The 25660-nt window shown below is 38.1% G+C and overlaps 1 protein-coding gene and 1 pseudogene across 3 annotated transcripts in view; both read right to left on the bottom strand.

The window, feature by feature from the left end:
• The window catches only part of CHCHD3 (coiled-coil-helix-coiled-coil-helix domain containing 3), a 256115-nt gene that overhangs the window by 87526 nt on the left and 142929 nt on the right, over window positions 1–25660 (bottom strand). For all 3 annotated transcript variants that reach the window (XM_006910510.3, XM_025045860.1, XM_015588404.2), the window contains exon 5: window positions 3391–3474. In XM_006910510.3, coding sequence (XP_006910572.1) covers window positions 3391–3474 — 84 coding nt within the window. The remainder of the gene's footprint in view (window positions 1–3390; window positions 3475–25660) is intronic.
• On the bottom strand, window positions 11248–11363 carry LOC112478823 (annotated as a pseudogene).

The raw sequence follows: 25660 nt of genomic DNA, 5'->3' as shown, positions 1-25660 counted from the left end.
CTCTTTCCCATTTTCAAGGAGCTTTTAGACACATCAACTTATCTGGTCCGCCCAATAACTCACAAAGGTGAGCAAGAAACAGAATTCTCCTCACTTTACAGATGAAGAGCTGAAGATCACAGAGATTACTAGGTGAACTGACAAATAACTAGATGACCAAGCCATGCCTCCCGACTCCTAGTCCAGAAGTCTTTCTACCACGTTATTAAATATGGAATTATTAAGTATTAACTAGTAGTAGTGTGATTATTCCACTTCAGGATTCTTCTAAGCTCACTGGTGCTTCTCCAAGCTTTCAGTTAAAATTCCTAATTAACTACTTTCCAGTCTTATCTTCAAAAAGGAAAAAATATGTATATTTCTCCCTAAATAAGACATGAATCGCAATAATTCGCTATCATCACATCATACCCATCTGCTTCTACCCTGAGGCCAAAAGCAATAGTTCGCAGTTAAGCAGACCAGTTTAATCTACGGAGATTCCTCACACCAATCTCTAAATTATTTCTATCAAATTGGTGAATTTACAAGAAATAGGTGAATATTTTTTAGTGCCTTTTCTTGTTCCTAACAGTGGTCAATGATGAATTTAGAAGGTACACATACAAAATTAAAAAAAAAAAAAAAAAAGAATAGTAGTCATCCCCGATAGCAAAGAAAACTATCATTGGGTCGGGGGGAAGCAGGGGCTGGGGACATTTTTTTCGAAACTCCCTCCGCCCCCCGCCCCCACCATCCGTTTTATCCAGCTGACGATGACTAACTACAGAGGCACAGCGCTCTGGAAGGACAAAAGTAAAATAAGAAACACCGCTGACTGAGTGGTTGGTTACTCTGTGCTGGACGCTAGGTGCTTTGATGCGAATGAGCTCATTTGACAAATTAGCGAGGTTAAGTGCTGCTATGTCCTCCTTTTAAAACTGAGGAAAGTTTCGGTAAAATGCTCCAGGCTACACAGCAGGTAAATGCTGGTTCAGGGATCTGAATCCAAGTCCTCTGATGTCAGAGCCTGTGCTCTAAACCAGGGTGCTGCAGAGTACAACTCACGGTCCATTGTAGGCCGACACCTGTTTTAGTAACAGCCTTAAGAATGGTGTTATATTCTTAAATGATTGGGGAAAAATATCAAAAGAAGAGTATTCTATGAAATTCAAACTTCGGCATCCATGAAGTGGAACACAATCACACTTGTTTGTTGATATACTGGCTATGGCCGCTTTCACATCGCAATGGTAGAGTTGAGTGGCGGGGACAGAAACCATACATGGATGCAAAGCCTAAAATATTTACTTTCTGCCCCTTAACAGAAAAAATTTGCTGACTTCTGCTCTAAGCCATTTCACTTTATGCTTATTTAACATTTCCATTTGGAAGTCTAAAGAAATATCCCAAACTAAACATATCCAAAATCAAACTCCTGTTTCCCTCCATCACACACATCCAGATGCGTATTTTAATAGTAGTCCCTTATGGAAAACCCATCTTTCTAGTTGTAAGAGCCACAGACCTAGTTTTCTTTCTTCTACTCATGTTCAAGCCATCAGCAAATCTGGTTGGCTCTGCCTTTGAAATAGCCAAACATATTTCCTTCCTTCCACTGATTAGCACCCTGAGCCAAGCCTTTATCATCCCTTTTCTGAATTATTGCTATAACCTCTTACTAGGTCTCTATTGCTTCAGTTCTTGCTAAAGACAGCGGCCAGAATACTCTCCTACTCACGAACCCTCCGGCCTTTCTAAACACACCAAGGACCTCACTCTTGCTTCAAGGCTTTGGGGCTGGTTTGCTTCCCCATCACTGCAGACATCTTTCTGTATGCCACCCTCTCAAGACAGGTCCCCCACCGCTCCACCTGACCCCAAAGCCACACTCCTTGGCCCTGGGACTCACTTTCCTCTTGCTTTATTGTTTGCCATATAATCTCAGTCTCCTATATTTTACAAACACACACACGCACGCTCTCGCTCTCTCTCTCTCTCTCTCTCTTTCTCTCTCTCTCTCCTTCCCTCCCTCCCTCTCTCTCCCTCCCTCCCTCTCTTTCTCTCTCCCTCTCTCCCTCTCTCCCTCTCTGTCTCTCTCTCTCTTACACACACACACTCCTGCACATTCTTTGCTTTCCCTCCCCTCTTTACGCCCCCTCTCTCTGCTGTGCTGGTGGAGCCCCTGCCACTGAGCCTGCCTGGTGCTGGCCTGAGTGCCCAGGAGCTGTCCAGTAGTCCTGGTGATGGTCCCTGAAGCTGGGCCCTCGAGCCAACTCAGCCTAGCTCTGTCCTTTCACCTCCCCACCCCGCCCCCTGGCAAGTCCTACCTCTCTGGTGGCCTGGCTCCCATTCCTTGGTAGCCCCATTCCCCAGCCCCTCACAATACGGTTTTTACTTCTGTGGATTTAATAAAAACTTCATGAGCTCCTCAAACACACAAACACACACACACACACTGGGTTTTAATTGAATTTGAGCTCAGAAGTTTAGTTCATTTTCTTCAATTGCATATCTCTGGCACTAGACCAGAGCCTGACATATATTAGGTACTTAAGTAAATATCTGGTGAATAAATGAGAAAATGATCCCTATACTGAAGCAGCACTGAGTTCAGAGACACAGAAACAGTTGAACATATTCAACATACAAAGAACTATTGAACGGGTCTTAATAATGTATTTTTTATTTTACCTACTTTCTTATTAAACATCCTATTCTAGACAAATCAAATGTTGGGTTGAGAGAAAGTTAGCTTTGTAATCTCATGGTCTATGTATGAAATCATTATAGGCAAATCTGCATAAATGAACAGGGGCACTGATTAGATGCTCAAACTCCCATTCTTACATTTTGTTTCAGCCTAAATTCCCTCGCCTGCATCTCTGTCCGATTCTAGGTCCAGGCTGACTAGAGGAACTACCTCAGCTCCCCCTCCTAACTCTTCCCCTTAAGTCCCACTATTCAGCTTCTGTCCACCACGCTTGAAAGAGACATCTGCTTCTTAGCCACAAATTTTGTGAAACTGAGTTTTCACAAAGACAATAGAGCCTTTAAAAAAACACTATCATTTCTTAGAAAGTACTCAAGTTTAGTCAAAGTTTAGGAGAGTTAAGAGTAGCACCTGACTATATGACCTGGAGGTGAAGCAGTTTCTAAATATTTAAGGAAAAATATGTGAGGGAGACTTGTGAGAGGTAAAAGGCATCGATGAACCAAAAACATAACCCAAAACTATCAAAGTAGGAAGGACATTCCTTGTGAGAATGATCTACCTGTTCGGTTTCTTCACTTCCTGGCTACTTTATAACTAGGAAAAGCAGGTATAGCTCTAATTTATTGATTCTTAAATAAATATATGGGGAAAGCTGATGTGGTAACAGAAGAATCAAGGACAAAAAATAGTCATACCCTCTCCTCCAGTCTAGCCAGCTGCTCTTTGTAGAATGTATCCTGCTTCTTTATCATTCGATCTTTCTGTTCCAGCTGCTTAGCCTAAAAAAAGAAGTGAAGAATACACTATATCAAGAAAAAGCAACAGCAAAGCAAAAGTCAAGTATAAATTACATTAGAAATAAGTATATAAAGCTGAAGATTTTTGCAAACTATTAGGTCTCTGTCATAGAAGACATTAATAAGATGATGATTGCTGTATTTAAATGTAAAGAATGAGTCTACATTGTTTGTGTGTGTTTTTTTTACTGTAACAGCTGTGTCCTACTTTGTCCAAATATATCATAACATAGCAGAGACAGAGAGTTTTATTTAACTACTCTTTCAGAGAGTAATTTCAAGGATTAATATTTTGCACAATAAAACTTTGGTTTTATTCTGGGCATAAGACATGATTATTAACCTTTCTTGAACAACAACAACAAAATGGCTATACAACATTTTGCACATAAAGTTTATGCTGAGAACACTTAAATTACCCAGTGAAACTCACATATAAATATATGTATTGGTCTCTTTCCTTTTTTATGAAGAAGCTGTCTTTAGAGGGAGGCAAAAACTACTATACATGTTTATTTGAATAATTAAAATTTAATAATAAAAATAATTAACTTAAAAACCCAGTTATCCCACTTCTAATTTACAAGATCTTTTTCTATAAAATAAAAAGCAATAAAATAGTTTTGACTCTGGAAAAACATAATGATAGAGATGGTTACTTATGGAATGATTTTCTAGATTAGTTAAAAAAAAAATGCATTTTTTCAAACTGTTGTTTCTAACCTGTTTATTACGTTTAAGAGCCCGTTCTCTCCAGGAGGGAAGAGATCTCCCTACATCACCCCCAGGTAGAAAAGTTCTTAACATATTTTTTGTTCAGTCACTGCTGAATGCACACCTGACTAGGAATTTTAAGAAATTAAAAAAGAATGTATTTTGGCATTCCCATCCTTGTGCGGTACACCATAATTTTTTGTGAGGTGATCAAGTGTCACCTGGCTCAACCTGAATAAGGGTGACTTGCTGAATCTGCTCAGTTTAAGAGAACCCACTTACATGTCATTGTTTTGCTACTTACTTTGACATCGTTGTCCTGCAGCATGTTAAAACCAAACAAACAGTTATGTTAATGATATAAGTACTGCGTTTTCCTGACCTCATAGAGAAATCGATGCATACTATCTATCTAAAACAAACCAAAGAAGGCAATAAGGAAAGACAAGGGATTTGCTTAATGTGGGACACATTTAAAATGTGACTGGACTGTTAATTTAAATAGAAGATTTCGATGAAAATCTTGTACTGCTTGAAAGCATATAAAAACAAATACAATATTAAGATTCAATAAAAATACATTCATATGCAAATACATAATTTATAGCTCCTTGGTACCACAGAGTAAAAACTTGACAAGTCTGTCAGAACTATAAAAGTAAATGGAGAAAATGTTTAACAAAGCTAAGTATGAAGAAAATATGTATGACTAGATAATCTAAAGAGAGATCTTTCTAAATTCAAAACAGACACCGCCCCCCAAAAAAGAAAATGAAAAAGAATGAACTTATGAGACACTTCGTTAAATTAAAAAATCATTAAACCCAATGAAAAGCAAATGACAAAAAGAGGAAAAGAAATTCCAGCATGGAGCTGTGAGAGTTCATGTTACTAGCATATAGAGCCCTTAAAAAATGAGCCCTCTACTCCACCCCAGGACCCTTCACTCCTATAAAAAAGCCAGAAGAAAAATAAACAAATGACCTAGACTGGCCATTCATACCAAAAATACTGAAAATGAACACACGGAAAAAGAAAACTCAACCCCACAAGAAATTAAGGAATGAAAATCAAAATAATGAAATACCATTATTCATCTATCGAAATGACAAAAATATAAAATAATATTGGCAAGGATACAGAAAAGCAGACTCTTCTACACACTGTAGTTCAGAACATAAAATCGATTTGACAAAATGTAATAAGGCTTAAAAATGTACATAGTCACTGAGATCTAAACACTATTTTTAGGACTTTTCTTACGTATGTAATTATAGTAATATGCAAAGATGTTCATGATAGGGTTATTTAGAACTGCAAAAAAACAACAAAAACCAAGCTTATTGTTAAATAAAATACGAGGAAAAGAAAAAGACAATAAACAAGAAGAATGGTATAATCTTTCTTTACTTTTTTTTTTTTTTTTTTTTTGGGTACAGAAGGGGAAAAAAGAAAAAGACCAGAAAAATATTCAGCAAAATGTCAATAGAGGTTATAGCAGAGTGGTAAGGCTTATGGGGAGTTGCTAGTTATTTTTGCTTCTTTACATTTTCTAAATTACAAATAAATATTCTTTGTAGTCAAGAGACACAGGAGGAAATTTTTTGAGGTGAGGGAACTATTCTCTTTCTTGATTACTGTGGTGGTAACATGATTGCATGCATTTGTCAAAACTCGTGGAACCATATATTACAAAGAATGAATTAAACCACACAGTGAATACAAATCAAGCATACTAAAATTTATGGAAGTAACTACATATAAATATATGTATGTATGCGTGTATACATCTTTACTACTGTTAATCTGTTTATCACCTGGCCGATTTTACTTCGAGGCATTTAATCCTAGGGAATTTGATGAAGAGAAGCACACAAGGATTTGTACCTAAAAAAATGCAGCCAGCATTATTTAAAGCAACAAAAAGATAGAAACAGCAGAGGTTTGTGTAAATAAGATTTGATCCAACAACAGGATATTGATTATAAAGATTTTAGTCCAGCTGTAACAACTGAGCATCGAGATCCATTAAAAAAATAATATTTAAATAATTTTTTTAGCTCAAAATATTATGTGGGGGGAAAACAAGTAATAAAATAGCATGCACAGTAAGTTCCTAATTTTTAGTTAAGAATGAGGGGGGCGGGGAATGGGCAGAAAAAGTTGAGTGCCTGGTTACATAAACACAGAAAAAACTGTAAAATACGCTAAGATGTTAACATTGGCTATGATGTGCACAGTGAAATATTTTCCTTATTTGGACTGTTCACTATTTTCCAAATTTTCCAAATAATGACCAAGTACCTTTCCTATAATCATAAAATATTTTTAATCATTAATATTACATACATTTATCCCTGACTATGAGATGGGAACATAGTATGTTACAGAAGTGGAGAGAATCAGCTATTATAAGTAACCACATTAAAAACCAAAAATTTTTAATAACTTGAAGTTATCTGTAGCAGGGAAATTATTTTACCTACTAAATCCCTAACATACTAGCACTTGATTCTCTCTCCTATTCAATGTATGACATTACCTACCACGGTTCTTAAAATACCTGCACTAAATGCTTCTTTTGTTCACATGTAGTTGTACAATGAGACTTTTTTTTTTTAATTCGATACTACAAGCATATTGTAGTACTGAGCCTGCTGAGGGCTACGCAACCAACAGATTTAATTTGTTGATTACGATCTAAATAAAGGGTAAACAGAAATATCTTCATCCGCATTTTTAGATGTAATCTTCAAAAAACTTTTAATGCAACATGCCCAAAGGTCAGATATGCACACTAAAGAGAAACTACCTCTGAAGACCGGAAAACACCAAACTACAGTCTCACATCACAAATCTTCCCTAGACGGCCAACAGAATCAATAGTCTGAGGTCCACAAGAGAGAATAACACAAGCAAGAAACATGTCCACAACGCTTCACTGGCACGTTGCTTTGAAACAGTTAATGTGATGCTGGGAGGAAAAGTCACACAATATGAATCCTAAAACTTAAATAAGCCTGAAATACACTGACGAAGCTAATAGCTGCTGACGATGGAGAGTCACACTCAACTCAAGAAAAAGCAGTCAACCTAGTGCAAGGAAATAAAACCTCCACATATAACTCTCTAAAAGATACAGAATCACTGTAAATGAACAAATAAAAACAAAGAGGATTACAACATTATTTATTGTTATAGTGAAATCATTTCCTAGAAAAAAAAAATGAATATAAAAAGTCTTCCCTCGTCTCATGTTTGCTATTCCTCCCTGTACAGGAAATGTGCACTGATTAGTTTTCAGATCCTGTCAGATTTGAGATAACATGATTGGGCTTGAAAACATGACAGAAAGTGCTTATGTGGATCATTATGAAACACTAGAACGTTCCATATGCAAGAGAAACAAAGAAAATAAGAAAATCAAGTTTTAAGAAACCGAACACATAAACATTTTGATGTTTTACTCAGTGTTGGCAGCTAGATTCAAAATGAAGTATACCATGTATTTACCTCCTTAAAGACTTGTCTCTTTTCAGAAAGGACTGGAAAGTTTATGTATCTAACAACCTCCTGTTTTCATTTACTGCTGGCTTTACTTTTTAATTTCAGTAACCACTTATGTTTGCCTATGTTTTTTTGTTCTTTTTTTTTTTCAAGAGAAAAAGCAGATCTGCCCCAAAGTGGCAGAGGACATATTCTGAAATGTCCTCGAAAGTACTTACAACAGAGGATATAAAACAGTCAATAGAAGAAAAACTGAGATTATGAATATGACATATTGTGCTGGTAAGAACTTTACCTTCTCCTGTAGGATCCTAGGTAAATCATTGGAAAAACTTTTGGGCATAGTAGCTCAGCTCTCCAAAGAGGAGGAGGTAGCCTCTGGGGACCAAGGCATTACCCAGGGAACCCAGTGACATCACACTCTCTTAGATCAGAGGTAGTATTGTTACTTCACACCAATCACAAGGCATGTTAAGGAAAGATTCTGTGCTGTGGGAAAGCTTGTACATTTTAAATGACAAAGTTCCTTAAAATGTCAGTGTTCAATTTTAATAGCTCAAGGTAGAAAACAAAGCAGAAACCTGCTCAATTTTCCATGGGATGGCATTATGAGGCCAGAGCTTAGTTTGATTGAGAAAAGGCAAGAACTGTAAAATCAATATAAATAGGAAATCCCTATAATTCATTTCCTATAATTATAAATCTTGTAAGAAATCTGAAACACATAATGAATTGGGAAAGATTTAATCTTTCACAACGATATAGATAATCTGTGGTAGGCAAAATAAATCCCTATCTATCTATCTTACAATTCACACAGGCAAACAAGAGCAGGGAAAAGAACTTTATTCTTTGTCAGAACTACATGTAAGAGACAATATATAGGAACCTAATAAAATTATATGCTGAGATAAAAGGAACTGAAATATCCAAGGGGGCTGAACCATAAACTTATAAGGTGATATTATAGTTAGAAGCTATAGAACATGATCACTGTGCATATCAATTAACCGTAACAAAATAATTAAAGTAGCCATGTATCCAATTAGCTGAATAGTAGACTTCTGTTATAAATGAGAAATTACTTAGGGCTCACTGAGCCTTTATCAGGAGGCATTAATAAACAAGGAATTATATTCAGAGCACTATTTTCTAAACCATACCAGAAGATAACCTTTAAAAGGGTAACTCTCAGTGAACTTAAATGATGTCCAACCTATTATCAAATTTAGCATACTTTTCATTAACTACTTACAGGCAGAAGCATAAGCTACGAACAAACCCAAGCTTGAAATGTTAAACTATACTATATCCACTAACACACTAGGCCTGATAGAAGTGGAATACAGACCAAGAGATGAAAGACAAAGACCGTTCTTCCAAGAGGCTTCTTCATTCTAGATCTGGAACTCATACCCAAGCCCCCAGAATGTGATCGAATCCATTTACTTCTGTTTTGTCTTTCCAAAAAGAGTTTCAAGAACCTTGGTCTATACGTCAGCTTTTTCATATTGAGAACACATTGGAAATAGCCTACTGAACGTGCCTTCTGCCACGTTGGGGCTTATTTGCTTATTCTCTTGAAAAAAGAGAGCACAGGCGAAGGTAAGTGGTTTTGAAATTAAAAAGTAAAGCCAATAATTAATGAAGAGAGGAAGGTGTTGGGTACACACATTTAGAAGAGAAAGCAAGCTGCTTCAAATTTCTCCAGGAGTTCTCACATAACGTTTGTGCAGATCTTGGTATTTGACAAAAGCAGCAAAATTAAGCACTTGGTGAAATGAGAAATAATTTTGCAAAGTTTTTTTCTGTACCTTTAGAGAGGAAAAAATATTTTAAACCAAACACTTACTTCTCCAGTTTTCTGGTTTAATTCACAACTTATTAGCACTATGACGTACTAGGAAACCTCTGGGTGGGGTCGGGAGACCCAGCTGCCCCTTCTAGCTCTGCCAAGTCACCATGTGACCATGCGCTGGCCCACCCCAGGCCCTATCAACGCCCGAATCTCCTTTCGAATATTACTTCCTTCGTGTAGTATTTATCATTACCCCTGCTAACTCTCCTACTTTCACACCTAATGAAACATTTCAACATGTCTCTTATGGGATCTGTTTTTGACTTTTGGTTTTTACTACCCCACTGTCCTTCTCAACTGTGACCCCTGTGAGACAGGAAAAGAAATTCACTCCCTCTGTCTGTATCTTTGGCTTGTCCCAAGTCTGTACTTTCCGCAAAGGAACAGGACTTGGTAGCCAAAATGAAATAAAGAGCACTGAGGGGAAGAGCTTGAAGAAGGAAGTAGACACAGCTTCTGGGAAACAAATCTGCCATAGCATTCACGACTTACTTCAAAATACTACAGCATGCAGTGTGATAGCACGTGTCCGTGTTACTTAGGTTAAGCTCTGAACTAGGTGCTGCCAGCATGGTACCCAGGAACGCACAATCCAGGAGCGAGCAACAAGTGTTCTGATTGGAAGCTCAAAACTGGACGTGCAAAAAAGTAGAGGTGGCTCCTACAGGACTTCGCTCGTCCATGTCTTAATCAACAGTGATGTTTTGCAGGTTAGCACACTGACTGCTGGAAATGAGATTTCCTTAGTGAAAATGCTTCATTAACTAGTATGATAAATGTTAGATATAGGTTCTTAAGGGTAAAATGAAAACTATCAAAAAGACGCAAAGGTTAGGTAACATTATAAAGATACTCCTATATCTGCTGGTGAAGAAGTTAGGAGAATGCCTGTGGCTTTAAGAACTTTAGGGATGGCCCCGCGTGCTCGAGCCCTGAACAGTCCTGCACCCAGCCACTGGCTTAAGACAGAGATTCTCACCTTCAGCACTGACATGTAGGGTCAGATCATTTCTTGCTGTGAAGAGCTGTCCTACGCCTTGCAAAATGTTTAGCAGCATATCTGGCCTCTGTGACCAGTAATACCACTACCCACTCTGAGCTGTGACAACCAAAAATGTTTGCAGACACTGCCAACTGTCCCCTGGGAAGCAAACTGCTCCGAGTTGAGAACCACTGGTTTAAAAGACTGGCTGGACATCTGAGACCAACAATAAGCAGCCTCACCTGCCCCAGGTGAACCTTTCCTGCAGAGAAAGCATTTTAAAAACAGAGAACTGGGATCTCATTGAGTTTTACAGAGTGGGCTGTATCAATCATTTTGTACCTGCTTGCTAATAAATCTTTGTTCAATAAATGTCTTCTTGTAGTATAGAATTGGGCTGGTGACTTGCATGCATTATAACCCGGCAGTAGGGTTACACTGCAGAGGTATAATATCTAAAAGCAATAAGAGGGGCTCACATACACATAAAGTAGTGAATCACAGCCCAATGAGAGAGGAAACCAGACATTTTAATTTATTATTTTTGACCTAAGTAGGAAAAGCATAAAATGCGTACATCAGTTCTACCTGTTCTATGGCTCCCTGTAAAAACAGAATCCATGCCCATATAACATATAAGATTTTGTGGGGTTTTTGTTTGCTTGTTTGTTTTATTATAATTCATTATTATTTATGCCTACAGCACCTGGTTTTCCTAGGTGGTCTCCCATCCAAGTACTAACCAGGCTCGACCCTGCTCAGCTTCCAAGGTCAGACATCAGGCTTGTTCAGGGTGGCATGGCCGTAGACCATGGACCGTGGCTCCACTGGGGTGCGAGCCCAAGATCTTCTGCGTGTAAAGCGGACATGCTAACCGCTACCCTGTGGAACCACATCCAACATATAAGATTTTGAATCCAGGTAACTGATGTTCGATTCAGGCATAAGTGATACTCAATTGACATGAACTGATATTGGTTGTTCAACATTTCTTCTGCCTGGGTAGTGACAACCACAGACTTGTTGCTAAATATTTTATGTATCATTCCTGAAAACAGGCATATTGTGATTCCATTATAAGTTACAAATTTCATGTTACAAAACAACATGATATTTCAACATGAAATTTTAACATGAAAGGTGCTGATGAGACATATCACCTCATCAGCTCAGTGTCATAAATTCTGTGCTCCCTTCCCAACATCCATTAAAAAAAATCACGATACCCAGCACATACGAAACATTAAATAAATGCTGAATCAATAGTGAAATAAATTGCTAGGGTGGCAGAGTTCTGGAATGAACAGCTTTATCTTCCATAATGACACTATAGCTTTAGCATAGTGACTACATGTTTACAAAAGACACAACTCAATGTAAACATGTAGCGAGTCAAAATGACCAGGTGGAATCGAATTCAGTAATTAAAAAGAAAACAAAGTTCTAGAAGACCAACTTCTATAAAATAAATAAGGACACTATATTACAGATTATCAGTAAGTTTAGAAACTTCAAGGATAAGAATGATAACTGAAAAAGGAAAAAGAGGTTAAAAAAAAAAAAAAAGACTATATTCAATAAAACTACCGTGTGATTACATGGACCTAGGGCAGGAAGGGGCTTTTATTATCAAAGTTAGCTGCAGAATGGACTGGTGTGATAAACCGCTGAATGTTATCATTACCTGCAAAAGCAGAGCGGTCTCGATTCTAGACCAAAGCTGATACAGTACAGAGAGGAAAGGAGCACTAGGCATTTTAAATTATGTAACTTAAGATGCAATTAAACTAAAATGTCTCTATCTTCTTATTCTATATTGTAAAGAATAATACTTCCATTTCCAGGCACTTATATGTAATCTGTTTTACGACGGAGATTAAAAATCACTGAAGCACTTGAACATAAAGATGCTAGTTAAGCTGCACTATCCGTACCAAGGTATCTGATGTCATTGATCTGACAAATAAATTGAATGACAACACGGAGACAATTAATGCACAACCTCTGAATTCCTTTTCTTTGTATTAACTTGTATTTGTTCAATTTAAAATTAGGTTTAATGTTCACACTATTGGGACCAATTGGCCAGAGTCAATCTTTTCTCTTGCAATCTAGTTCACATTCAGAGCTAGGAAAAAAAATCACTCAGAGATCATCTAGTTCATTTTATAGGAAGTAAGTGAGGCTCCAAGCTCCTCGCTGACTAAGGGAATTCTGCATGGTCAGGCAGAGAGTTTGTTCTGGGATCCCTGCCTCTTGACAGCAGTGCACTTCCCGTTAGTCCCTGACCTTATATCTTCTCATACTGGCTTGACTTTAAGGGAAAAATGATATAAAAATGACTAATCAAACATATTCAGTTATTTTCATACTATTCAACATGAAGAGATGTTTAAAGATTTCCTGTAATAGTTAATGCAGAATATTCTAAAAATGTCTCCAAAACTAGTTAAGTACCATGTCAGTTCAGGTCCTCTGGGATGAAGATGCTGAGACAAAATCAAAAGTACAAGAGATTTATTAGGGGGGAAGTATAAGAGCCAGAAGGAGCTGAAGCCAGAGAGAGAGAGAGACTCAGATTATGGCTGTAGGTCTGACACCCGTGACGGGAGACAAAGAAGGAAGGGGACAAATGTGCAGCTCTGAGAAAACCTTGGCCAAGCCGATGGGGAGCCCCAGAGCAAAGATGCCCAAAAGAAGGTTCCTGGGACGAGCAGAATGGCCCAGCTCTAGAACCCCTGACATATACTGTCAGCCTGCAGAGGCAAGGCCGGGGAGGAGACGCTGTGAGGGATCCCAAAAGTTGCTGCAGCATGAGGCTGTCAGTTAACTGGACCCTTCGTAGCAGGTTCTCTATTAAAGACAGCGCTAAAGGGCACACTCCTAGGGCTGCCACATAATCTGATTTGCTAATCAACACTAACAAATGATGATGACAACAAGTTTTCAGCACATCTTAAACCTTCAGCTTCCAGTTCAAACAGAAAATAAACCGGCAAAATAAGAATGAGGTCATATCTGTCTGTATATCCCAATTCCTTTTAGAATTGCCTCACTTATGTGGACCAGGCTTAGTAAACCCAACTGGATCATTTGATTCAGAAATTCTGTGTTGTAGAAAAAGCCACAGAGCAGTCATCAGATAATTAAAGCTTGAATTCCAGTTTGGCTGCTAACTCATGAAATCGAACAAGTTACTTGACCTTTTGGGGGTCTGTTTTCTTCTTTGTAAATTTAAGGGGACGGTCTAAATAATATCTAAGATCCCACTTACATTCATACTTTATGCCCTACGTTTACCATGAGATTTCTTCTATTACTCATTCATCGTTAATCGACTCCACAGCTAGACCAGCGGAGACCCCACAAAGGTGTATGTTCTGCTGCCAAACTGCTAGGATGCCACGAGCACACGTTAAGCAGTATTTGGAAACGACCTCGTGTGTGTGTGACACCTGGTTGCCAGGGGCAGACGCTGCGTGGCGGCAGCGATGCTCCCTCTCTGCCTGACTTGGCACCGGTGGTAGGTTTGCCACGACGGGAGAAGTGACGGGATTTGCTCGCTCTCTGTCACTTAACAATATTTGCTGGGCTGTTTCCTGAGCCTAACAGCACCTGGCGGATTCAAATAGGTAAGACTGAGGGGGAAATGGGCCACTTTCTAAAACAAGTTCGACTCACTGCTGCTCAGCAAATCACACTGGCTCTCCTTGTCTGCCTAAAATGACTGAGCTCAGAACATAAATGGGTGTCCTCATCTCACTGATGGTGCTTTAAAGAGGAGAGCGCAGTGGAATTGCACCATGCGCACATTTAGTTTATGCAAATCCAACTACTCAGGTTCAAGTGGGGAGAGAGAAAAACGTAAACAGTGCACAGAGCTTCACCTCCTCCACCAGGAAGCCTGGGGCTGTTCCATCTGTCTCATTTCCCACTTGCCCTCACAGAGGGAACATGTCTTCCCAGCGAGGGGAATTCTACTGGTTCAAGATACATAGTTTTCATTCACGAATCCTTAAATGAAAGCCAACATTTCATCTAGGGCTCAACTAAAGAACCTATTAACCCGATAATGGAAGAAAAACTAGCAGTGCTGAACTTTTAAGAATAAACCTAGATACCCATTTTTTTTTTCAGCTTTACTGAGGTACAATTGACAAATAAAATTCATACGGTGATTTTAAAACCAAATCCTTAAGTAAGCTATGACTCTACTGTATTCCAAGAAAAACTAAATTTAGAAAAGCGTTAGAAGGATAAAATCATTTTTAAAAACTCCTCAGCAATAACCACTGGTAAGGAAGGTATGAAGAAGTACCTGGCTCTTCACATCCCATTTTCCTGCAAACCTGATGATCCAGGGACTTAAGAAATCTTTAGCCTCTGTACAAAGCCTCCAGCTTACCTGACCAAGGAAAAGAAGTTAAGACATGAGACTGTGGGACTAAATCGTCATCAACAGAAGTCTGGACAAAGCAAGAAGGAAAAGAAGTCTCTGAAAGGAGGGACAGAAAGAAGAGAAGCACCCAAACCATGAATCATTGGATTGAAAGCAACAGAGTACACAAGATAGGGTGTAAATAAGGCACTTCGGTTTCTGCATCGCAATGGTTGAGAACCAGAAGACCCCATTCATTATCTGCTCGTCTGAGGGGCCACGCTGAATCAGACCTCTTTCTGACTCATTCCAGGGGCCTGGCTAGCTCAGGCTTAGTTTTGTTCTCATCCCTGTCTGTACAATGGTGTGGAGGGACCACAACGAAGCAGAGAACTCTGGAATTTCAAATTCTAGAATCCCTTGGCACACTGGGGAGTGCCTTTCACCAGAGGTTTGCTGCCAAGAAATGCAGGAATGAATGTAATCAAAATGTCAACTTATAAATTTTAACATCCTTTATCACTTTTAAGACTCTAAAACCATATGATCACATGAGAAAGCCACACTACACAGCAACGTGAAGTATGCAGTACAGTTTTACACCCACCTTTTTTGTTTTTGTTTTTAACAGTTAAAGAAACAGTTGCAGAAAAAAGACTTGCCTAAAATCCACAGCTAGAAGAGCTGTCTTGTGAATATAAAATTTCCGACTCTTCCCACTAGGGCTCAGCAGGCAGACCCTTCTCTATGTTTGGACCCAAGAATAGAAAGCAACTGTATGATTTTGCTTTGGTTTTGCCTGCTGGGAAATCAGAGTATTATTAACTGTTTGACATGATATCCTGTGTGCTTTATGGTTATGACTATCATTTTAATTATATGTTATCTTTCTGGCTTAAAAATCCACCTCTTATGAGTATGATTTCCATTCATCCATCACTTGATCAGATGCTAGGAAGCTCTTGGCAACTGTGTTCAGACTGAGGAGCTAAGCGATCGGATTCCAGCCCAAAGGAAAGCGGCCCCCACCCTCGAGCCTCTTAAACCAACTACATCGCATGTAAAATGATGTTCTTAATGACAAACCGTGAATGACATTTGATGCCATATTGATCAGCTATCAAAAATACTCAGACAAGAGGAGAAAGAACCATATATGTTGGAAGCATGAATATACCTTAGAAACTAAAGTCTCCAGATGCTAAAGATCTAATCCTGGAACAACTCAACCCTCATCAGGTCAGAAAGCTAGTTAGTCATGAGTTAAGAATAGAATTCAGGTTACTTTAATTCATATTTTAAAGTTGGTATACCAAAACAACATTTCAGTTATTCTTAAATACCTGCTCGTGAATAAGGAAAAAAAAAATCCAAAAATAAAAAATCTTACTATTCCAAACATAACCTCACCGATCTTCCCCCTACAAACAAGCGTTCCGGCGTGCGTTAAAAAGCATTCATTTGCATTGGTGATCGTCTATAGTTTTAAGATGCAATTTGTTTCCAGATGCATTCATTATCTGAGATGAGTACTGCAGAAGTGGACAAAGATATTATAGACCATAAATCAAAAGATCTGCATGAAAATATATTCAGTGAAAATAGATATATTCATTAAGCATAAATACCAAGATGAGTAACTCAGTTAGTATAGTAAAAGAAATATTTTGCCGAAAGTTCTGGTTTGGTCCTTTAAAAATTTACAGTATTAGCCAGCTAATCTATTTTTTTAAATATTGAATTTTCTGTGATCCTCGCCATTTGTCACCTTGCACAAAATATTTCAGGCTACAGCAAAGAATTAGTGTTTTTTTACTAACTGAACTAAAAAGACAGCCTGTTTGCTTTGAAAAATGGCTACCACCTGCTATTAATCTGAAACTGAAAACAAGCAGTGTAATGACATTTAGCAAGTTAACACCTCCTTCCACTACCATTCTGAAAGAAGAGCATAAGTGACATCTTGAAATCCTCTCAAAAATTAAAAAAAAAAAAGTCTAAGAAATAGGTTTATATTTTACTAATAATAAACTCAAGTGATACATGAGATTATTAAAACCAGACACAGTGCCCCTGCAGTGTGACAAGCCTGGTTTGTTTAAGTGCTGAAGAAAATCCCTCCCAAGTCCCCCTATCTTTCTCCTTTATATTTTTCCTCTGGTGTCAGATAAATACAAGCAGCAATGATGTCACGATTAAGGAAGAGCTGACAACTGGCTGAATATCTGTAAAAAGACTGCTCAGCTGATCTCTGCAACAAGCTATCCTTTGTCCTACTGGAGCTTTGTGTCACCTGAGGTAGCCTGCATCCTCAAGAGATAACATGCAACACGAAACTGTTAACTGATCTATTTTCCAAATAGTTGCTGCAACATTTTAGAGAACTTTTCCAATTTGGTTAGAAGAAGGACCTGGCCACCAACTTACTCAGCTCTACCTAAGCACATAGCAATGACTTAAGCAATCTACACAATTCAAGACAGTCCAGAAATGACTCTAGGGCATTCTGAATGTGTTTCTTCCTGTCCAGAAGAAGTAAATCCAATCCTATGTACATGCTAACGTGTCAACTTAAATGCCAAAAAAAAAAAAAAAAGTTTCTATCTGAAGAACAAAATAAATCTAATGTATCATTTATTTATTCAACAAACACTCAATGAAACCTATTCATGAAGATCTTCTGACACTGTGCTAAGAAATGGTAGAATACAAAAAATAACGAGCCAATTAATTGCATTTCACTCAGTGACCATAAATCACAATCCTAAAGCTCCAGTTTACGTACAGAGGTATAAAATTAGCAATAATCCATTCTTGCTTACGAATGCTGCTTTTCAAGAACTTACGAACCAGGGTGGAGGGCAGTGCCCAGGATGTATAAACAACCAATCACAAGAAAAGGTAATACATGCTGCAAGGAAAATAAAGAATCTGATCAGCTGGACTGGAACTTGACAGCTGGATGAGTAGGATTTAGATGAGCAGAGATAAGAGTCAAAGGCCACAGTAAGAGACAACAAACAGAGATACAGAGGGGAGAAGACAGAAGGCCTCGGTAAGGACGTCAGCTGAAGAGGGAATTATAGTAAGAGGGCCAGAAAGCAAGCAGGAACGAGGCTGCAGGAAGACTTAACTGGCTGGGAGGTCTGGTCTTGATCCTGCAGGCCATGGGGGTGCTTCTAACGGTTTTTGAGTGAGATGAAAACAGTACTTTAGGAGGATTAATCTTGGCGTATAGGATGAATTAGGAAGAGGGGAGAATGCCAGAGGGGAAACCATTAAGGGGACCATTGAAAGGACCCAGGTGGGAGGTAACAGGCGCCTACAAGTGCCGAATGGCAGTTATGTTCCCACGAGCACTTTCTAAATATCATCTAAAGTGAATGTATAAATTCTAGCAAGAGGACAGCGAGCTGCAAACCCAAAAGAACAAACCATGCTCCAAAGCACAGGGGCGACGCATAAGAAGTGACACAGTGCACACCGGGAAGCCATGACACGGAAAATCTCCAAAGAGACATGATCACGGAAGCCATGTCATTTGGAGAGAGGCCACTGATACATTTAAGATGTCAAACATCCTGTTCTAAAATAAAATTAAAGAGGAAAATATATTTAATGAAAAAGAAGGAAATTTGGGATATATCATGAGGTATTTGAAATTCTTTTTAATTGAGGCATAACTGATATATACCATTATATGGTATACAGCATAACGATTCGATATTTGTATATATTGTAAAATGATCGCCACAATAAACCTAGTTAACATCTATCACCATATATAATTACAATTTTTTCTTGTGATGAGAACTTTTAAGATCTACTCTCAGCAACTTTCAAATATGCAGTACAGCATTATAAACTAAAGCAAACATAGGAATTATCTCTACTCTCAGCAACTTTCAAATATGCAGTACAGTATTATAAACTAAAGTAAACATAGGAATTATCTTCTTTAACCATCAGGGTCAGCCTACGGTCGAAAATCTGGTGTGTAAGAGAATGACGCTGCCGTAAGGAAAATACAGCTGCTCGTTTTCCCTATGTTCAGCTTGACACAAGCACCCATGTCCTTCAGTCAAAAAGTTCGTATGTGCTAATGGTCTAACACTAAATTTTAAGGCCTTTATCCTAAACAAAAGACTACTATATAAAACCTCCAACCTTAGAAAAACCATGGCTGAGATATAAACTTTTAAACATCTAAATTTTAATATTTGTTCAGATATTTCACTGAAATGCTGTTTAGCACGCCACCTTTAAAATGAGAATCAAGGTAACTAACCTGGATTCTCTTGTGATTTTAACTAGCTTCCTGATTTTAAAAGCATCCTTTAACATCTAACTTTGGTTTCTAAGGTATGGTCAATAAGTTAAAACTCTTCCAATGAAGAGATCATCTTTTCAGAAGATGGCTAAGATGTCCCAAGAAGCAGGTCAGAAGCATAAACCCTTGCCCTGAATGCTAGGTCCATGCCATGTCATACCCAGGTCGAACATGGGTAGAGAATTAACGACAGTAGAATCTGCGCAGGGACACCCCAATGGGTCAAGGCCAAGTGGCCGGGAGCATAGGGAAGGGGAGAACGTCTTTAACATCAGCCTGCAAGATAATTGAGAATGATGCGACATCACTGTGACCTGCTTGGAAGCAGCTACAAAGTGAGATCACACTGGTGAGCAGCAATATAAGCAAACCGGGTGTTTCTGAACAATGTATTTCGGTTGTTTGATTGAAAATCAGGGCAACGAGCTAACTTGTGATTACTCTAAGATATAGCATCCAACCAAAGGAAGGGCTATGCATGTCAGTTTACTTGAACAGTGATACCTACTAATGTCTCAAATATCCAGAAATGATATTACAACCTCCATCATCTAACCCTCTGCATGTAATTGTGTTCATCACAATTTGCACTATTATGTGAGTAATCAATAGGAAATGTATTTTCCCACAAAATAGGAAAAACCATTATTCAACTTAAAATGTACGGCCTGGTTTACTTGTTGTGATAGATATGTCCTAAAGTTCAACAAAACATAAAAACATTTTCCTTCTTCCGACGACGGCCTTCTAACGTTCTCAAAACCACTAAGCCTGAAAAAAGAAAAGGAGGCAGGTATGTCAACCCCAGTGCACCCTACTTGACAGGTGTGCGTGTGAGTGTGTGTGCGCATGCGTGTGCGCATGCTGGGGCAGGGGGAACAGGAACCCTAAAATAATGTGTAATCGTCTTACTTAAATACATCCATTTAGAAACAACGAGGAGTAAAGCTTCACTGACAAAGATAAAATAGAGAAGAGAAAGATAAATTCAGCAAAAGATACTCTAAAGTCCTACATATTTCGCAAGCTTTGGGAGCATCCGTTGGGAGAGCGACGAGGAATGAGAGCTGAGACAAGGAGGAAGGGACTTCAGGTAAGAACAGTGATGACATGATTAAGCTTCTCAACACAGGGTCAAGAAAAGGGCAATTCTGACAAAGCTTTAAACAGACGGAGCCACGTTCGAGGGCAGAAGCATGGGCCAAGGAGCATGAGAAAGTGCCAGAACTACTGGGGACTGCTCCCTCGCTTTTTTCCTCTGGCGTCTCCTTTTGGAGTCTTTGGCCTATTCTTTCCTTCCCTTACCGATCTTGCCACTTATCATAAATCTCATTCTTCTCTCGTGTCTCGTTTTCCCTTTGATCATTTCTTCTTCCTCCTCACTTCTACTACTTCGCTTTTTGTTCTTGCCCTTAGTGAGCTAAAATGAATACGATGCATCAGAGTCTTTTGTTCTGAAGTACAAAAGAGGTCAAGCTGAGTATTTCGTATTTCCGACTCTAAAATTTCCTAAGCATTAATCCCGCCTCTGCCACCTTACTTGTGGTCTGATCTCTTTTTTCCTCCAGGTAATTAGTAGCACCTTAGAGAAAAAAATTCCTTATTTCTGATTTAGCAAATACATTCTGTGTGTTTCTCTCTCTCTCTCTCTCTCTCTCTCTCTCTCTCTGGCTGGAGCTCCTTAAAACTTTATTTGTGGATGCTGAAATGTGAATTTTTTTTAAAACAAATTATTTATTTAAATTAGTTTCAAGTATGCTTGATCACATTGCTGCCTCTCCAATCTTTTAATTGTTCCTCTAATTTTTAATTCTGTAAGTATGGGGAATAAAGGGTACTAAGGACACAATATAAAAATAACAATACAAATAAAATAAAATCGTGGTGCTTTTGATTACTCACATAATAGTACTAATTGTGATGAACACAATTATATAAAAAAGTAATTTCTCCCAGGAAGCAAAATGTTTTTTTGTTTTTTTTTTTCTGTTAAGTCAAATTAGCATTGTCATTCTAGAATCTCACACTACAGAATTAACACACATGGGTGATATAGTCCAGTGAATTCCTGAGCCTCCTCCTGGAAGCAGATTTCTAGTGTTTCTTGTCTACTGATTATTTTTCTAATTATTTCCTTATGATCTACTTAAGCAATACTTCTTATTCCGGAATTTCACATACTTCTAACTTTTATCCATTATCTCGTCTTCAATTCTTCATCCTAATCAGTTTACTGCTGTCTGGGTCTACCATTAAAATGTTCTTTCAGAGAATTAGGAATAACAACTAAATCACTCAGTAGGAAAGGATACAAACTGCTGTAACTGAAACTATTGAGAAGCCTCTTTCTAAATACATTGTTACATATCACCATTCTTTACTTTCCTCAAATAAAAAGAACATGGTAGTAAATCATTTATAATAAAATCTAAGTATATAATTTATTTTGAGGGCATTCAAATGTTACAGGCTGCATTCCAGTTTATGATTTCGCTGTTGTTTAAAAACAGTAAAATAAATATGTATAACTGTAGAACTTTGCACTTGATTGGCTAGTTTATTGTTCTGAATCTGGACATAATCTACAACTGTTCTACAGAAGCCCGCAGAGAAGATTAACCCACAGACTTTCCTTCTACCAGAACTAGCTCCAGTCTTTAACTTAAATCTTTCCTCCTGAAATTGAATACTTAAAAAAAAAAGAAAGTAAGTCCATGCTCGGATGTAGCTAGAAAAGAGCAAGTCGTAATCCTCCATATCATACTTGCACACATACCAGGAGACAGCAACCCCTCAACTTCTTCTTTTAACTAAATATCTGTATCGTACAGCAAAAGATTTCCTTATCCAGTTTTTCACCTGTAACGTGGACCTCTTCTAACTACATCTTATTCCAACTCCACATCTCTCTCCGTTCATTTAAATTCTCTGAACTTTAGTTTCTCCCTCTAAAAATTGGAGCTAACAATGCCTGTCCTATTACTTTTCTTTTGAGAATCAAATGAAGTCATATGCCTAAAAGCATTTTTAATAGGTAAAAACGATATACTTGTTCCAAGTAGGTATGTGACCAAACAAAAGAGGAAAGAGGAGCAGAATGCAATAAAAATACAAAAACAATGTCGTTAGGATTTAAGGCAAGCTTTTTCTATATTTCCTATACCGACTAAAGCTAATTCACTCTTTGACAACCTCCAGTTTTGATTCTAATCAAGACTAGTCTGGCAATTCATAACAAGACCTTACCAACTGCTACATTCGAAAACTATGTTCAAAACTCTCGAGTTGGCTACTGACAGCAGAGTGGTATAGTTAGGGAGATAAGAATACTGAATCTCAGATGTAACATGTACCAGCTTAAGGACCTTGGGAAAAATTACATGGGCTACCTAAGCCTTACATTCCCTATTACTGAAGTGAAGATAACAGAACTCTCTTCAAATGGCTGCTATGAGGATTAAGTAAGAGACTTTATGCAAAGCTCTGGCACAGTGTGTGGCACATTTCAGAAGCACTTAGATACAGTTAGGACCAGTAAATGAAACTTTTAAAGCAATATGAAAAACAAAAGATATATGTATATGTCCTTTATACATCAAGTTACAATAAAATATCTAAATACAAATTCTTTGCCAATTGTCTGATACAAGAGTGAGCCCTTTTCTTCAAGTATGGCCAGCCGAGTGCCCTGTAATGTTCATAATGGATTGTCTGTAAATTTCAACTGGTTTCCTTAAAGGTGGGTAAGAACCAAAAGACCCTCATACGGCACCCAGAGTGCAGGCTCCTTTTAGATCCCTGCCCCAATCCTTCCCACAGTTCTCTCACCCATAACCATACCTAATTCAATAGCAAGTTTTCAGTAAATCACCTTTATGAGTCTTTCCAAAGCACTCACCTTATTTTTCACACAAATAGCAACAGAAGACATGACTTTCAATTAATGTATGCAATAACAAACACAACTGACACAGAGAGGTTTGCAAACAAACACAACTGACTCTCAGTAAGCATCTGACTTAACTGATCGAGTAAGAAACGCATAAAATGTCAGGAAGTCCACCAGTGATGAGCCCAACGGGCCATGGATGCCCCAGACCACTTATGAGGGGATGGAAGTTGTTTAACATCTACTAAGTCGACTCTGTGGAGTTCTGATAAGAGTTACACAGTATCTGAATCACCACCACCGCCACTGCCACCACCTGTGGTTTCACTCTTATTGCAGATATTTGGGTTTTTGAAAAATCATACATAAATTGTTTACTCTTCCTTGGCTAAACCATACCCTAAGATAAGTGATCTAATACCCTCCTAGGAAGCTATAAACTTTTCAAGTTGGCCAAATCCAGCCATATGTTTCCAAAATTAGTCTGCAGTTAATTCTAGCTTTCAAGAGGCAAAGACAGGGAAAGATCTAAGAATATCGAACTCAAGGCAGATTACTGTTTGGCTCCCTTTATTCACATACCTTTATGAACAGCAAATGAGAGCATATGGTACACACTAAACTCTGTGTAGCCCATGTGACACTGTTGGATGGGCAAAGATGTCTTCTTCAGCTTTGACGAATTGTGTTCTATGCCACTCAAGGGCCAAATCTTACCCACCATCTGTTTTGGAAATGAAGTTTTATTGGAACACAGCTCCATCCATTCATTTATATATTGTCCATGGCTGCTTTCACACTATGACAGAGTTAAGTAGCTGCAAGAGAAGCTGTATGGCATGCAAAGCCCAAGATATTTACTATCTGGCCCTTTACAGAAAAAGTTTGCTGACCCCTGCTCTAACAAGAAAAAATGGTGCTTCAACCAAAAAACCTAGAAAACCCAGTCTTCCCAGCTCTTTGGGGAAGAAAATGAATAGCGATACAAAGAAGATGCTTATCTGACACGCAAGTCCTCCTCCCAAAACACAGAAATTGATGATCTAAATACAGTACTAGTTTTCTAAATGACCAAACACACAATGAAAGTCAACATGTTCTCTCAACTTACTATTCTTGTTAAATCTAAGAAATGTGAGTCAAAGAGAGGTTACTGTTTCCTAACTTGTGTTTTACTTATTGTTTGTTTTCTTATTTATTTGTTGTCCTGAAAAAAGAGAAGCAAATATAGTTTATGGAGTTCCAGGAGACTGACAGAATGCTCCTGTGTGTTTTAGAGGCAAGTTGTTTTGTGCCCAACATGGCTGCCCAATATCGCTGCCCAGTATCTGGCCCGTCCGACACGTGTTCATGTGGTTGTCACTTCAAATCGAATCATAGGCTTGCTATGTCCCCAAATAAGAACATAATCATTGTTCACTTAATTGTTCCACCATTTCATACATCAATATTTTTTAAATGTTCTCAGGTTTAAAAAAAAAAAAAAAAATGGCTATTCGCAGATTCCCTTTTTAAAAATCCAGCCCCGTAGTTTATCATGAAAACAGCTTTTCAAACCATATATCGCAATACAGCTCAGCTACACTGTCGAAAGCATATAAGAAAGATAATTCTAAACATCGTTTCTTTTCTGCCCTCTTATCCACACTTACTGGCTGGGTAAGAAGTACAGTAACAGGAGCTGTTTGGGCAAAAAAATGGCAATTGCAGTCACATCAACGTCCGGGCTCCTTCGGCTAGAGGTTCTTTCCCAGCAATTACTCCTGCTTTCTCATAAAAAATCAACACCATGGAGCATCAAAAACCATGAAAACTCATTAAATGTAGAACAAGAGACAGGAAACAGTCATATATGTAGCCTGAATAATATTTTAGCATTAATAGTATCATATTTGAGTAAATTACCACTCCAATTTTGAAAAGATTTCAGGGTCTATATGTACGCAAGCAAAAAGCTAAACTCTGCTTATAATGATACCCTAATTTTATAAAATTCTTCTCTAGCAAAGAATTCAAACCAATTACATATTCCTGAAATATACTTACACCACTACTTTGCTCCAGGCTCTGAAATTTCATTTAAGAAACGTAATAAAAATAAGTAAATTCCAAGCATTAGGACAAGTTTCAGTATTCACCCCTGAAACAGTTCTTTTCCAAATAAGATCAATAATCTACAAATCTCTGCACAGTAGCCTCATCCTAAAAGTAAATAGTAAATAAAATCAGTGCTTTCTTTAAGGAGATGTCAAAACCTTAGGTAAATAAACTGAAATTAAGAAGAGCTTGAGTCCTTTACTAACCACAAAACAGAAAAATATGATATGCACAAACAAAAAGCATAAAAAAGGCTTATATAAATCATGCTTCGAAGACTAAGTTCAAGGCAGTTGTTTGGAATTCTGGATGTATTTTTTCATTAGCAAATGGTCCTGAGGCCGCTGCAAAGCCTAAAGCGGACTTCTTATCACCAAGTCAGAGGCTGCTGACGCTGTGTCAGTGAAAGGTCT

The sequence above is a fragment of the Pteropus alecto genome, unplaced genomic scaffold (assembly GCF_000325575.1).
Source record: "Pteropus alecto unplaced genomic scaffold, ASM32557v1 scaffold22, whole genome shotgun sequence".
Classification (NCBI taxonomy): Eukaryota; Metazoa; Chordata; class Mammalia; order Chiroptera; family Pteropodidae; genus Pteropus; species Pteropus alecto.
The sequence above is the reverse complement of the archived record's forward strand: the minus strand, read 5'-3'. Positions and strand labels throughout refer to the sequence as shown.